The 14964-nt window shown below is 40.8% G+C and overlaps 1 protein-coding gene across 1 annotated transcript; it reads right to left on the minus strand.

Moving 5' to 3' along the window:
* Positions 1-6630: 6630 nt before the first annotated feature.
* Positions 6631-14497, minus strand: GMNN (geminin DNA replication inhibitor). The gene is made up of 7 exons (XM_026115710.2): positions 14377-14497; positions 13050-13113; positions 11094-11192; positions 10568-10700; positions 9755-9837; positions 9568-9678; positions 6631-7141 (listed from the first exon to the last, which is right to left on the minus strand). Exons 1-7 carry the CDS (start codon positions 14403-14405, stop codon positions 7004-7006), a joined length of 657 nt encoding a protein of 218 aa, XP_025971495.2. The 5' UTR covers positions 14406-14497; the 3' UTR covers positions 6631-7003.
* Positions 14498-14964: the final 467 nt, after the last annotated feature.

The following is a 14964-nucleotide window of genomic DNA, read 5'->3' on the forward strand; positions in this document are numbered from 1 at the left end:
CTCTTAGTTAAGTTCCTATTGCGGTATCCGAGACTGACAAGCTCAAACCTGGTATATAGATGTATAAAGGCTAAATTTCCACTTTGAATACTGTTTAAAAAAGGGTAAACAAAATGAAAAGAATTATGTCCTGACATGATTCATGACAACATATGAAAAGAAAGAAAACAAAAAAAACCCCTCACATTCTTAATTTAAGAACAAAACCAAACAGAAGTCCCAGAAGTTTCTGCCCTCAGGGTTACAAAGAAAACTCTTGAAAAAGCGAACCCTACAGCTTCTAAAACCAGAAGGCAAATAAAAAGAAAGAGACCATTATGTTTGTCTCATAACTTACGTGTTCTTATGCTCTCAAGGCTGGCAATGCTGCTTTTTCCTACTCTGTTAATGCAAGAGCTCTTCTTTTTGAAGTAGAAAAAAATCAAACATGTAGAGATGAATTTAACAAAACAGACATCAACTAGCAAAGAAACACACAGCAGGCACTAATTATAAAAACTCTTCCTTAGGGCTGCGGCTGGTTGACTCGTACAAATTTAAAGGTCAAGGCTATCCGAGAAAACCCTCACAGTTTTCTGGCACTATGGTGCTTTTCATACTGTTCCGTCCATGTGATTTCTGCCTGATAGATATAAGCCCATATTGCCTCTATGCTGCTCTAGCTACAGCAGTAGGATAAATTAGCCTGCCCAGAGTTTCACACTGCCATGAATAAGATGCTTCCTGTACTCCATCTGCTCCAAGGAAACCTAGCTAACGCAGCTTTACACTAAGCTGCAGCCTGTGTTATATACTCGTTATTGCTAACTTTAAGCATTCAAAATTAGGAGTCAATAGGACTACCTGTCAGTATGTCTTACATACGGACCTCATCCCCTCTAGGCTTGCCAAGAAGCTGGTTTTGTGCCCTAAAGAGTGAGGTCTTCTCCAGCTGTCACTGCTTTCTCACTGCTACCCAGGTCACGCATTTAAGTAACTGGAGAAAGCCATAAGAAAATACGTAGGGGAAGGCAGCTGTGTAATTTCCTATATTTTAGCCTCAAACCCTATATATAAAGTCTAAGGGAGTTAAAGGAAAAGTCAGTATCCCATATGTTTGAGGCTGTATGGGATGCTGTACTTGATATGCTAGAAATCCCATATGTAGAGGATGTTTGTTAGCCCTGGGGGGATAAAAAACCTCAAGCCCACAGATTTAAAATACAGTAAGACTTTGTCCTTTTTATGGGTTTATTTAGTTTAAAAACTATAGAGTTTACATTTTAGTCTTCCACTACAACCATTAAGGTAAGAAATTTGCTCTAAAAATAATCCAGTAAAAAATAAGATTCTCCTGAATTCCAGTATTTGAGCTTTAATAAGGAAATCAAATACTAAGATGCTCTGAGAACTGGCAAACTAACAGTTGTCCAGTTTCTGTGTACACAATATGCATAATAAAGGTAGTGAATATTACAGCTAATACTACTGTAAATAAGCAAGAAAGAAAGATTTTAAACACTAAATCGCTTAGATCCTAAAACCTTCCTGAAAATCTCATCTTTGATGCAGTTCCTCAAGTGTTTTCCTTTTTAGGCTTTATTAGTTCTGTTTAAAGCCATGATCTTTACTTACACTTTGTTCACAGTTTCTAGGCATCAAAATAAAAAGTCCAGCTTATTATCATTAATATTACAGTAAACTGATGAGAGCACTGTTAGATTCCAGAGCAAGATTCTTAATCTACATTATTTTATTATTTTTGCAGCAAAACCTCTTAGACCTCTGAGGATAAATTTTGCTGATGTGCAATGGAATTATCTAGTGATAAGATCCACTGTGGCCCTCAAATGTCTTGGGTGCCAGCAGAGGGTACTACAGACATATCATTATACCCAAGGGTTTGACTTTGAATGTGGCTGATAACTTCTCGCTACAGGCAGATCTATAAACTGGCAATAAATTAAAGTTTCTCTGAACACCATTATCATTTGCAGAACTATTTTGTGTTATTACATGAATGGAAAAAAAATTAACAATAAATATTTTCCACATAAAAAACATTGATGATAGCAGTGCAATTCAGTTTCAAGAACAACAGAGCAGAAGTAGCACACAGGCTTGACAGGTTTTCAACCTTCTGTTCAAAATTTCAAATCCAGCTCTGAAAAGAAAAGCACCTCAGATGGGCCTTAAGTAAAAGAAAATGAATATGCAGTGCACTTCCCTGCAAAAGCTACTGAGCAACTTAGCTATTTGTGCAAAGCCTGCAAAATAAGCTATAACACATGACAATGGTGTAGGCCCCCAGGTAGGCAACACAATGCCAAAGGCCACGTGATTTCCGCTGCCCAGCCAAGTAGTTATTATAGTCTAATTCACACCCTCCACACATTATATCTTGAATACAATGGGTGTTCACACTAAAGTTGTTATTTTGCTAAGCCTATTTCCCTATTAAAAAGTTCTTCCTATCACAAAACTTGGGGTTTTAAGGTTTGTTCCTTTTGGAAACATCTGGCATCTGAAAATGCTCTTACTCCCAACATGAGAAACAGCTTAGTCTGACTTACCTGAAATCCCATCTTCAGTTAGGATAGGCACATTTTATGGGAGAAATGCTAGGACCTGGTCTTGGTAGGGGGATTCCACTTCTGGGAAGCCTTAGGATACTTCTGTGATTCAAGAAGCTGGGGCTGTAACCTGTGCAAAGAAAAGGAGTCAACCTGCTGGCCAAGTTGGTGCACAAAAGCATTTATGACTTTTTGAAAATCCCATTCTGCAGTCAGGTTCCAGAACTGATAATTTGATCCTGCTAACCAGAACGTTCTCTGTAATCTGTTTGTCCCAAGTAACGTTGATTGTCAGCAGTTACATGGTTGTGTTTCAGTGGTAGATGAGAGTTTCCCTATATATTTAAACAGAAATAATGAAGGTCAGAAGTTTGTGAAAGAAGTAATAACGTACCCATATATAATTACTACACATTTGATGAGTCCTTCACACATACATACAAAGTTCCTATACTTACTATATAGGGTAACCTTACTGTATGTATTAAAAAAAAAAAAAAGGAATTTTGAGGACAGTAAATGAAACTTCATCTTTTTAGAACATTTTTATGCAGTGATTAATGCCATGTCACAAAACTCCTGATTCATATACTGTTTTTCTGATACAATAATTGAGGCACAGGGAGATTACATTATTTGATCAAGGTCCAATACATCCGTGACAGAGAGAAAGAGCAAATATATGCGTCCAATTTCCATGATACCATTCAGTCCTGATATCTGGCCTCATCTTGCAGTATATATTTTCAAGAGTTTATACAGCTGACTGTATTCTTTATGACAACAGAATGAAGTTAAGTGTTCCACAGTAGCCTTAGTTCGGAGATTTCCTGTGCAAGTGCATTGCATTACTAACCAAAGTCCTCTGTACATAACAATGTTGTCTATTACAGGTGGGACAAATGCTGCAATATGTGCATCAGAGTACATACAGGACTTGTATGATATATTTTGCACACAATCCATTTCAACAAAAGTAAGGATCCAAGTACTCCAAGGACTGTCTTGTATTTGTTATATAAATCCCAACAATCAAAGAAAGGCAAAAGATTTAAATCTAATAAACATTCTTCTTGACCATCTGGATGAAGAGCAAGAGTCAGCTTCAGGGAACGCATGCATTACAATCCAATTTTGGATCTGCTATCTGCTGACAGTTCTTTGTTCTAACAACATCCCCTGTATTATAGCAGCTCACGAAGTAGGAGGTGAAAAGCTGGAGAAGAAGCTGAAATTGCTGTCTTGTATGGATTGGTTTGGCTGGCCAGATAATTATGCAGCAGTGCTTTTTTCCCTTCTAGGGTTTCAGAGACTACAAAATATTTCAAATGTTTAGAAAAGCCACCTCAAAAAACCAGCTATAATCTGTGAATATTTTAAACTAATACATGCAGCATAAAGAATATTAAAACAAGTTAAATTTCATTTGTTTCCTTATTTACCATCCCCAAATAACTATTCTGGCATGAAAAAGCCCTCTTTCCTATCTTAAAACTAAGCAGTAAAGTCACTTGACAGTATTATCCATTTCTCTTCAATTGAAAATCAAGGTTTCCCTACAGAGCAGTTATCTAGCATCTAGTCTCCTTCCAAAAAAAAGGAAAAAAAAATACTAGTGCAAATTCAAGGAAACATCTTTGCCCACCATTTCTGTGCTGTGATGGGAAGGATTATGGCCCAACATTCCCTAGAGCACAGACTGGAAGGTGCAACTGTTTGCTTACTACATTCCCAGAAACAGATGATGCATCACCTTGTAGATTCCAGATTCAACATGAAATGGAAGCCAGAGGGAGTATCGCTTCCCACAGTGCTTCTGATGTTATTCCCATTGAAATCAGTGGTGAAACATCTATTAAGTTCCTGAAATCCACATGTAGAAAATAACATATGAAAGGAGTCTAAAGGTGCTTAGAAACTAGGCATCACCTACTGACCCTAACTTGCACTGAAATCTGCTAAGGAATCTGTCAGACACTGAGTCTCAACTTTCTGTATGGACTTTGGCAAAATTTAGGTAAAAATGAAGGCTTGAGAAATGTATGGAGAAAACCCAATTTACACAAAATATGTAGCACACCTCATAGGCATAAATGAATATAATGATAAATAACTGTAAAAGCAGAGTATAGCTGCTTACAGTTGAGCATAGGCAATAAAGTTCAGAACTGCATTCCTCAAAACCCCTGACCAGTTTGGGTCTAATCTTCTAGGCACTTGTAGCCCACAGTGCCAATTTGATAACCTCTCAGTTGTCCACACTTGCCCTGAAGTATCCATTTGGGCAAGATCAGGACCTTCTGCATCTAGCTCATATAAGTCCTGATAAGGATCCATAAACTAGAATATTTCTGATCATCTCAGCCTCACAGAAGTCATTGAATATATTTGACTTTTCACAAGATGTTGCAATAGCCACCATCTTCTTTTAAAGCTGTCTAGGGAAGACCATTGCTAAGAGAATAACTGCTGAAAACTGACTTAAGACCAAAAAGCCCTGTATTTGATTTACTCTCCCTACTACTTCAATGCTTGCAAAATGAAGAACTTTTTTGCCATATAAATACCAGATAATGTGCTTAAGTTTGAAAAACAGTGTTTTTCATTCCCATAAGCACTTTTGAAAAGGAAACAAACATTATTTTGGTAAGCATAAATTACCTCATACCTTGGTAAATACCAACACATCACTTTGAAAACAAGCATTGGAGTTCCCTTTTAGAATAGCTCTCAAGCATATGCTGTTTTATTCCCATCTAATTTTCAGTACAGCTGCTTTTAAGGGCAACAAGAATGCTAACCCACCTTTGTTTTATAAGCCAATAAATGTTTCTAGAGAGGACAGTCTAATACTCCTTGCTTATATAAGCTCTCCTTTGGAGGTAGATCTTAGAAAAAACCTGCCTTCAAAGAGACACAAAGGCAGTTATCTGAAAAAGCTGAAGAGCATAAATCTAAATAAGCTTCAGATCACCCTGAACGTCATTACCCATTCTTGAGTCTTCTTGAAGTTTCACCAACAGCACAAGCTTTTATGTTTCAGGATAGGGGAAAGGACAAGCAGAATATTCTTTCCTGCCCCTAAGAGTTGGCTAGGCTTCTTTTCCAGACATTACTGGTCTGCTCTTGTCCTTTCCCCTCAGTGTAAGTACTGGGTAATTGTGAGTAGTGTAAGTACAGTACTTTACCTTAACTGTCCTTTGAAAAGCCTTGAACACCAAAGATAAACCAGTGAGCAAGCAGTGACTGAAAACAATCCAGCTTTTTTTTTTTTTCCCCCCCCTGTATTCAGTAAAGGTGATAAGTTTAACTTTGTTGCATTCACAGTAAGATAATGCTATCTTTCCCACCGAAGAAATACAACATTTTGTTTCCCTTCACAACTAAAACCACTTTAGATAAGAACCCCTCCTCCACCAAAATCCTGTAGCATCAAACTAAACATGAATGTAGTGGGTCAAAGCAGCATAACAATACATAACCTGCCCTGACACCTAATAAAACACCATTTTTGATTCATTTAGCTTTTGTAACCCATGCATCTATTCTAAATGACTCCCTACACTTACAGTAGGTCCCTTCATTTTTAGAAGCTGTAATATGTCTGTCAGGGGATTTCTAAGGACTGAGATGTAGCATACTAACTGCCATTGAAGTTTATTAATTAGCAAGGACATTTTGTCAAGGTAGGGTCCTGCATATGTGTTCAGTTAAGCATCAGCCAAGTTAATTCACTGTTGAATACTGTAGTGGCATAATCAAAGTGCTGCTCTTAGAGCCAAAAAAATCAGCATATGCCCTTGGCCAAGCAGCATCCTTTCTTTTTCCTCTCCCCCCCCCCCCCCCCCAGCCAGGACTCTTCAGCTCCCTTCAGAACAGCAGGATACAGACAAGAGGAAGACAGGGGTCCTGATGCACAGCCATGGGTAGTGAAACAGCCCTAAACAATTCTGTTCTTCAGAGCTCTACAAACCTTGGGAGTTCAAGACTGCCCAGGCACTCACTAGATAATCTGAAGACTTCAATATACAGTAGTCACACAATATATGAACCTAAAAATAGCTGCTTCTCACTCAAATAAGATGAGTCTTTTGGTAAGGCAGAGGTTTATTTATCAATTTTCATGTCAGACCAACTGAGAAGATACTATTTACACAACAGTTTGAAATACACAGTATTTCCACTTTATACAAGCAACTAAGTGCAGCCTGTAATGTGTTTTCTAAGCAGTATCCCGTTATTCCCACTGCTACATAATTCCAGTTAAAAACCAACATCTGTAATGCTTCCACAAGGGTTTCTATACCTGAGAAACTTTAGTATATGCTTTCAACAGGAAGCCTGCAATTAAAAGAAAAGCCACATGCATGAGCCTGTTTAAGGCTGTCACTCCAGATTTTTCTTTAAATGAAGTGGAAGTTTGAAACTGAAGTAGTCTTCCTCAAATCACACTATACTTGTGATGGCCCTTCTTCAGGAGGGCCGTCTACAACATCCCCAAAATTAAGTTCTTCATTTTCTTGTTCAAATTCCTCTAGAGCCAGATTTTTCAGTGCCTCAAGATTGTCAGGTGCTTGCCCAGTTAGCCTCTGGAAAAAATACAGAAGATAGTGCAAACTTAATACTCTTTGTAGTTAATAGCCAGTGAAATAAGACTGCATATTAGATGAAGCTAATGAATCACTCTGCTTAATTTGGAGACAGCCAATTCTAGAAAAAATTGACTCTGAGAAATGATTTCTACACTTGTATTCTCATCTCAGATTTCCACCTCTAATTTGTAGACTACATCTGGCTTGTTGATCAGTCTTCCTTAAGTGTTAGCAAGTTGTTCAGTGGAGCAGATTTGTCTTAGACAATCTAAAACCACTTCACAAGTTAACCACTGCTGTATTACTATATACTACAACACTAAGTCTTCTACAAAAAGGTCAGATTCAGTTCACTATTTTAATCAGAGCTAATGAAGCTAAGACAAGTCTAAATGAAATACTAAACTAAAAGATACTGACCTAGCAATTTCTAACACTTGATGATCAAACTGAAGTGCTAAGCTCCCCACCTAATCTGATCTAAGAAATAAACACAGGACTGCAAGAGCCTGCTTTTGAAGCTTCAGCTTGTCAGACTTCTTACTTCAGGGGCCATCCCCACTCACTTCTTGAACTAAAGCCTCACAAGTGCGCAGCTTACAACACTAGTAAGTGAGCTTAACAACTGTCTCATCTGCAGCACCTAAACATTTCCAGTAACCTTGGCTCTTTAAGCCCATAACTCATTTAATTTCTGCCTTGAAGTTTATTACTAACTGAACTGACAATGCCCTCTGAACACTAACAAAACTAAATCAAGTGTAGCAAGTTAGTGAAGTCTTTCAAGACTGAGACAAACAATTGCACTAATTAAGCTACCTTGATGAGATTCCTTACTTAACCATGTTGCTTGTGGTAACATTCACGCTTTGTTTCAAGCTCCCCTAGCTAGAGTCAAAATTTGCCAGGCACCCAGCTTCACATTGAGAGCTCAAACTCTCCAAAAACACCATAGATCATTATATTTGCAGGTTCCATGGCTAACTACTCATCCATTAAAGCTTCAGTAGCTGCTGCAGACAACCTACTCCATCTTTCACAGAATCAGTGACAAGGCTACTTGTTCCCAGGGAACTCTCAGAGGCAGAACAGGGCAGCAGTACAGAGTGATTTGCTATTTAGGAAGTTGTTTATTTGAAGTTTGCAATTTAAAGTGCCAAACAAACAGGTATTGTTTCCTAAAAAGTTTAATAGCTAGTAGGATCAACCTTAGCTTTTACCTAAGGCAACAGGGCCTTTAATACCTTTGCTTAAGGTGAGCAAATATGTACTCTCCTGACCAGTGGTAACTTATGTTTACATAGAACTATATAAAGAACCTCTGTGTAAAGTATCCATTTTCTTTCTTGCTATTTTTTATTAATTTATGTGAAACTGCATTTGGATAGAATGGAATTTCATTAAACAAACATTTCTAGACTAGGTTTAAGTTTTTACTAGAACTACATTTTTAATTCATCTAGGATAGTTATCTGCCATATATCTAACACTAGATCCTTCAAAATTAAAGCCTTCAGATTTTTCCAGTTACTAATTAGTCTTCTTTCCATATGTCCAATACCCTGTGAGTTATTAGTAGTCTAGTTCATTCAACTAGCTTCAGGTCCTGGATGTAAGTCTGTAAAAGTATCTAGAAATGTAGAGAAGTAATCCTTGAAATTGCAGGTCTCTTCACCACTAAGATTCAGCTTCAGATGCTTTACCAATGACTTCCAGTAGTCCATTCGTTTGGCTTCCTTTAAAGTTCATAGGGAAATTTGGAGATTTTAATATTAGCATCTAAGCTATCAGTTATTTGACTATGACAAGCCATTTGAAAAATTACAAGTTTTTGAACCCTGCAGACTTTGTGCCTAAGCCCTTTCTTGGGCCACAGAACCACACAATCCAGCTACTCCCCTCCATGAAACCCTGACTTCAAAGTTAGCTGCCCCATTCTTACAGCTCCACTGTTTTAGATGCTCCTGCTTCAAGCTTGCTTCCTTAAAGGGCATGGCAGGTACAAACACTTTTGGGCAGCAGCCTCACACAGCCTATTAGGCAATAGATGTTAGCTGATCTTGGCAAAGGGAAGATGAACCCTTCTCTCCCATATTACTATCTCTAAAATAGAAAGTTTCAGCAAGAGAGACTTTGCAGCTTGTGCTGATTGAGACAACCTGTTCTGTTTAGGCAATATGTTGACACCTTCCCTTCAGAAAGTATCCCTCTTAAGTACTTTATTACTCTTTTGGGTTCCAATCTGGAAAAGACCCACTCCCTACAAGGGCCTAAGGCTTCAATTAGTCCAACCCCACAGAAAACTGCACATCCACAGTAACTCAATGAAAAGTTGTGTCAGCACACAAAACAGAAGTTATGATTAAAAAACTTCCTTCTCACTTTTTCATTCCACAATGTTAACTGAAAATTCCTTCAAGTACCTCAATCACGCTGGTCATATAACGCACATGTTCAGCTAGTGACAGTAGTTCTTCATTTTCTTCTTTCAGACAGGCAATTTCACCATCTTTCTTTTCAATTTCTTTGTGCAACTGAGTTCAAAAAACAAAAGGTTAAAACAATGCCAATAGCAAGTGGTAAGGAAATCACTCATCTTTCACTAGCTACCTTTTCATTTTCTTGAAGCACTTCATACAGAGCCTTTCTCCTTTCTTCAGCCACTTCTTTCCAATATTGAGATGAAGGACTTTCTGAAGAGAGAAGCTACAGTAAGTCTGTGCTAAGCCAATCTCCAGAATTCACTCTTAAAATATCTAACTTGGATAAAAGCATTCTATACACTGAGAATGAGCACTCAGTATAGTGTGAGAGTTTTCAGCTGTCTCCGGGAAAACTGGAGACATGAGTTTACAGGAAACCCATATCTCACACTGTATTAATGGTGATACGGGCTGAATCTCCAAGAAGTTGCAGAAGTTGGATCAAGCATGGCAGCATGCATTGCAATATGGTCACATTTGCAAGCATCAGACTTAGCACCTACTTTGTTGAAAAAAGTCATATTACTAAGTCACTGTCCACACTGGGCTCAAGTAGTGTCCCACAAGACTTGAGTTACCATAACTAGTTCTGAGAAATTAAAGAACTCTAGTACCAGCACAGTAAGCTGAAGCAGATTTCTATTTTAACATGATCATTAGTCACTTGAAAGCTTCCAACTAAGCCAGACTAAGTGACAAGCTACAAGACTCCACACTGCTGCATGGAATGAGCTTATGCTAGGAATAGTTCCCAATTACTGGCTAAACATTAAGTATACTGTATTTACTATACTACAGAGTATAAGTATAGTTAGTTCTTGCTAGGCATTACATAAACCACACCCTTATCTAACTGACAAAGCAAACATGCTTCAAGTTATGCTTCCAACAAAGCACAGCATTTTCAGTGCAAGAAAGTATTCCAAAAATCACCACATACTTTTTATGAGATCTACTGCTTGAGTGACATCTGTATTTTCATTTTCTTGCTCTTTGTCCACAGCAGCCTCAGTTTTACATGCCTTTGAAGTTAACATGCTGTTCCAGAGCTTCCTTTTGATTGAAGATTTCCCCTGCATAAAATACAGGCAGGTTTGACTCCAGAGTAACACTTCAGCTAGTATTTTTCACAATACACATTTGTAAGCCTGATCACCCACAACTAAGTTAAATCTCTACTAAGCCCCGTTTCCTCACATAAGCTTTAGTTGATGACAACTTCCTTGATATCCGTATATTTAACATCAGAAAGTTCTCAAATATTTCCCTGAATTATTCTGAAGTTACTGAAGTTATTAATGTTGGTGATTATTAAGCATACCACAAACAAAATGAGCTCAAGTTACATCACATGAGTTAGCAGACTGTATGTTTTTCAAACATTATGGTTTTCAGTTAAAAGTTCAAAAGCAGTTTGCTATCAGTAGAGATCATTACACATTTAGATGTTATCTTCTAATTCATACCTCATTATGTCTGCCAACCAAGCATCCTGCAGCTGAAGGCTGAATCATTTTGAGAGTCCTTCTTGGGGCAGTACTGCATGTGGTATCTGAGAAGTACTTCTACAAGTAAGAACACAGTATCAAATAGTTGCCACTCTTCTCTACATAAACTGAAACTTAGGATTTTATCACATTTTCATTACATTAACACATGGCTCATCTTTTCAAGATGAAAAATGTGACTTTAGTCTATTTTAAGGCTTGACCAGACCAAGCAGAAAAAGGGATCGGTTAGTTGTAGAACAGATGGATCTTACTCATATGAAGGCTCAATCCCTGCCTATTTTAGAAACCTTTAGCCTTCTTAAGGAAGCTTGGAGAGGTCTTACAGTAGGAGTATTCTGACTTGATTTCAAGGCCAGCTACAATGCAAGGACACATGTAAACTTCAGTTAAGTTTGACAGCAGCAGCATTAGATGAGGAGGGGGGAAGTGACAAGTGTTTGCAACTGTGTTTAAACTTGATAGTCATGCAGATCACTTTAGGCAGTACCCAGTTCTCATTACTTATAATCAGAAGCTCAAAAGTGGCATGCATTTTATTAGATGTGTTGCTTCAGTTGTCCATCAAAATGGATCTAATGCTTCCCTGCTTGGATCCAGACAGGCTACTGTTTTGTATAAACAGCAGGTTTATCACCTTTCTTGTCATGCATAAATACTTATTTCCTGCATTAAAGCTTTCTGAGTGGGTTGGTTACACTGCCACCATGGGATAGCAAACAATGGCAGAAAACCAAGCAAGAATAGCCAGAATACAATGCCATACCAGCGTGAGAAAGTTACTGATTCACACTGTGCTTCATATGAACAGAGTTCACCTTTCCCACGGTAAAGGCTCTGCCACCAATTATCCTACTATTGAACTAAAGGACAAACACCAGCTACTGTGAGAACAAAAAAGAAGTCAGACTGTGTCAGACATTGCATGCTGCTATTGAAGATTAAAGTATATTCTGCCAAGGAATTATTGACTAATACTTGAGTTAACCCTTTGCATTTAAGTATTTTAAAGTACAAAAAGCCACCCTTTGCATTTAAGTATTTTAAAGTACAAAAAGCCACTCTAAGGAATTTATATCTGATAGCCAATACAGGACAAAATGACCATGTAAGTCAGACTTATCAACCTATGATTTTCATTAATACCAGACACTATTACAGACTCACCCTTTATCCCTCATGGTAGGGATACTAGCCTCTTTACATGGCACTTATACATCCCCATTTGTGCCTCCATCAGAAGATTTAACAAAAAAGGTCTTGTAGGAAGGAAGAATAAGTAGTATATACACTTTAGCAGCTTCTAATCCAGTCCTCTCTTGAACTAGAATACTTCAAGCATATCCACTAGCTCCAGGGCAACTGAGTTTCATGAGGGTGGCTTTAGAAAAAAACTGCCTGTACAAATTCTTCAGTTAAGGATGCTCAAGTCAAGACAGATTCAACATTTAGATTTCATCCCCAAAGACAAAGATAGGCTAGTACCCACTTTGCAGGCCCTGAGCAACCAGACTAATCCAGTAGCTGGACTAAGGGAAGGCCAGCACCTAAATCACATGGAAAGACAGTAAGCTACCTTGGTGTCAAGCTAAAGAGAAAGACTTTTTGCCGAGTAATAGAGTAGTCATAAGCACATACGCTCTAGAAACAAGAGACAGTGTTCCCAAGCCATACTGCATGCCAGAAGATTGTTCAAGCCAACAGGACATAGGCCAGGTGGGAACACATTGCAATTGATTCCTTTGTATTCCCTTCAGTGGATATAAAGTTCGTATCAGACAGAGCAACAATGTCCCAACGATTAGGGTGCACACTTCAAAAAAAGCAAATGCTGTGTTTCAGGGCCTTTTCATATATTTCATCCATTTTATGTTATCTGTTCCTGTATTCCTGCTGAAAGTTTAAAGCTTATACCTGTAAAGATCCTGATGATTTTTCTGCATTCAGTTTCTTTTTCATTTTGGAATTCATGGGATCACTGCAAAACAAAAAGGTGATCATTTAAAGATATTCGTAACACTAGACTGTAACTAAAGTTGTTAAACACTTTCATAACATTAAAATTTGTCAGCTTTTATGACAGCATTAAGTAGTCAGTCAGGAATTTCTCCTTTCTGCTAGTAACACATGCTCTGCAGAGTCCTTCAAATCATTTTTAGATTTTTTTAGATTCAAATTACAAGCACACATTCAAACTAGAGATTTGGACCCTGAGATACACATTGTGCTGTTGGTGCCAATGCTGCTCTCCAACCGCACAAAGGTGCACACAGCCACAGTAGTCCAAAAAAATCTCACCACAAATGTAGGATCAGAAGCCACCATGAATTAGAGTACTGTTAAATCCTTTCATAAGGATATTGATGGGGGGAACAGATAAACAGTAACCCTTTACTTGAGATAAGAGGCTTGTCCCCGACTAGAGGCTAAAGCACGATGTGGCATTGGCTATGCCAGCCTCCTATTCCCCTCACACACACCCCTCCAGAGGAACCTCTGCCAGGGCCCTCAGTAGGCTTGCTAGCGCTGGAGACACCACAGAGCGGTGCCTAAGGGCGCTCCCAGGACACGCCGAGGGCAGCGTTACGGCAGGGAGCACGCTACGAGCCCCCAGGGCAGCGGCCTCAGTGCCAGGGCCGCAGCACACGCTTCAGCATCCGCAAGAGGTCGCATGACAGCCTTCCACGCACAGCTCCGCGCGCAGGGAGTCGGGCGGGCAGCGTCCACGCTAAACGCCGGGAGTGCAACAGCAGTTAACCGGCACGGCGAAAACCCCCGAGCGCCCTAAGGGACACCGTGGTAGAGCCGCGCTGCTCGGGCCAGGCTTTGGCTCTCCCCCGACTCCACTGCTTCAGCCCGCGTCCTCCCTTCCCTTCCCCCCCGCCCCGCGTGCCACTCAGTCCCGCCTGACGTCACCGACAGCCGGCCCGGCGCGAGAATCCCGCGGCGGCAACGGCCGTCGTCCCACCCCGTCGCCCCCGGCCGGGCCGAGGGCACCCGACTCCCCGCCCCGCCAAGGAGCCGAGGCCGGTCGGGCAGAGCAAGCCACGCAGGCACGGCCGAGGTGGCGGCGCACCCACAGCGCGGCCAACCGTGAAGCTAGCCAGGAACCCGCCAAAACCCAAGAGCCGGCCATGAAAGCACGCAGCCGCCCCCCTCCCGCCATACCCCTTCCTCAACGGCCCGAGCCAGCGCAGCCCCCACCCGGCCCAACGGCAGCAACCGCCGCGCGCGCGCTCACCGCCGCCGCCGCCCGCTCCCTCCCAGCATTCGAACACACGCGCGCCACTAAACGAACCACCCTCCCTCCCCCAGCGCGTGGCTATAAGAGGCCCAGCCACCCGCGGGGCGGGGCCACCGCCGCACGTGACCCACCCTCCTTCCGCGGCCGTTCCGCAGCGGCAGGGGCGGGGCTCCCCGCTCTGCGAGCCAATCGCAGGCCGCCCCGCCCCCCGCCCCGCCCCGCCGGTGGAGCCGCGCCCCGTGTGCCCGCGGCGGGAGGCCGAGGCCGCCGCGGGCCGTGCCGGCGGCCGAGCCAGTGTGTGTGGGGGTCAGCTCTGTTGCTGAAGTACTGGACGAGAAGGTCGCCCGCTCCACATTCAGTGCCTCCCTGTAGACCTAAACGAGATCTAAGTCCCCCTGACTGCCTTCTCACTTCCCTTAATTGTGGTATTTTACGAGGACGTTGTACCAAAGCACAATTAAGTCATCATCCATTCGGCTGTCATCAGTCCTATCTGAGTAGTATTTGCAAAACAGAGAAGGAAATTAATACGGTCAAGCCACAGTCAAACACGAGAAACAACGGATTATTTTACAATAATGTTAC

Source organism: Dromaius novaehollandiae, chromosome 2 (genome assembly GCF_036370855.1).
Source record: "Dromaius novaehollandiae isolate bDroNov1 chromosome 2, bDroNov1.hap1, whole genome shotgun sequence".
NCBI lineage: Eukaryota > Metazoa > Chordata > Aves > Casuariiformes > Dromaiidae > Dromaius > Dromaius novaehollandiae.

Coding starts and splice junctions, on each gene's coding strand:
- GMNN (XM_026115710.2), bottom strand. CDS start 14,405: ATGCTGGGAGGGAGCGGGCGGCGGCGGCG. Junction 9,838..10,567: donor AGCAGTAGATCTCATAAAAA/GTATGTGGTGAT, acceptor TTCTCTCTTCAG/AAAGTCCTTCATCTCAATAT. Junction 7,142..9,567: donor ATATGACCAGCGTGATTGAG/GTACTTGAAGGA, acceptor TATTTTTTCCAG/AGGCTAACTGGGCAAGCACC.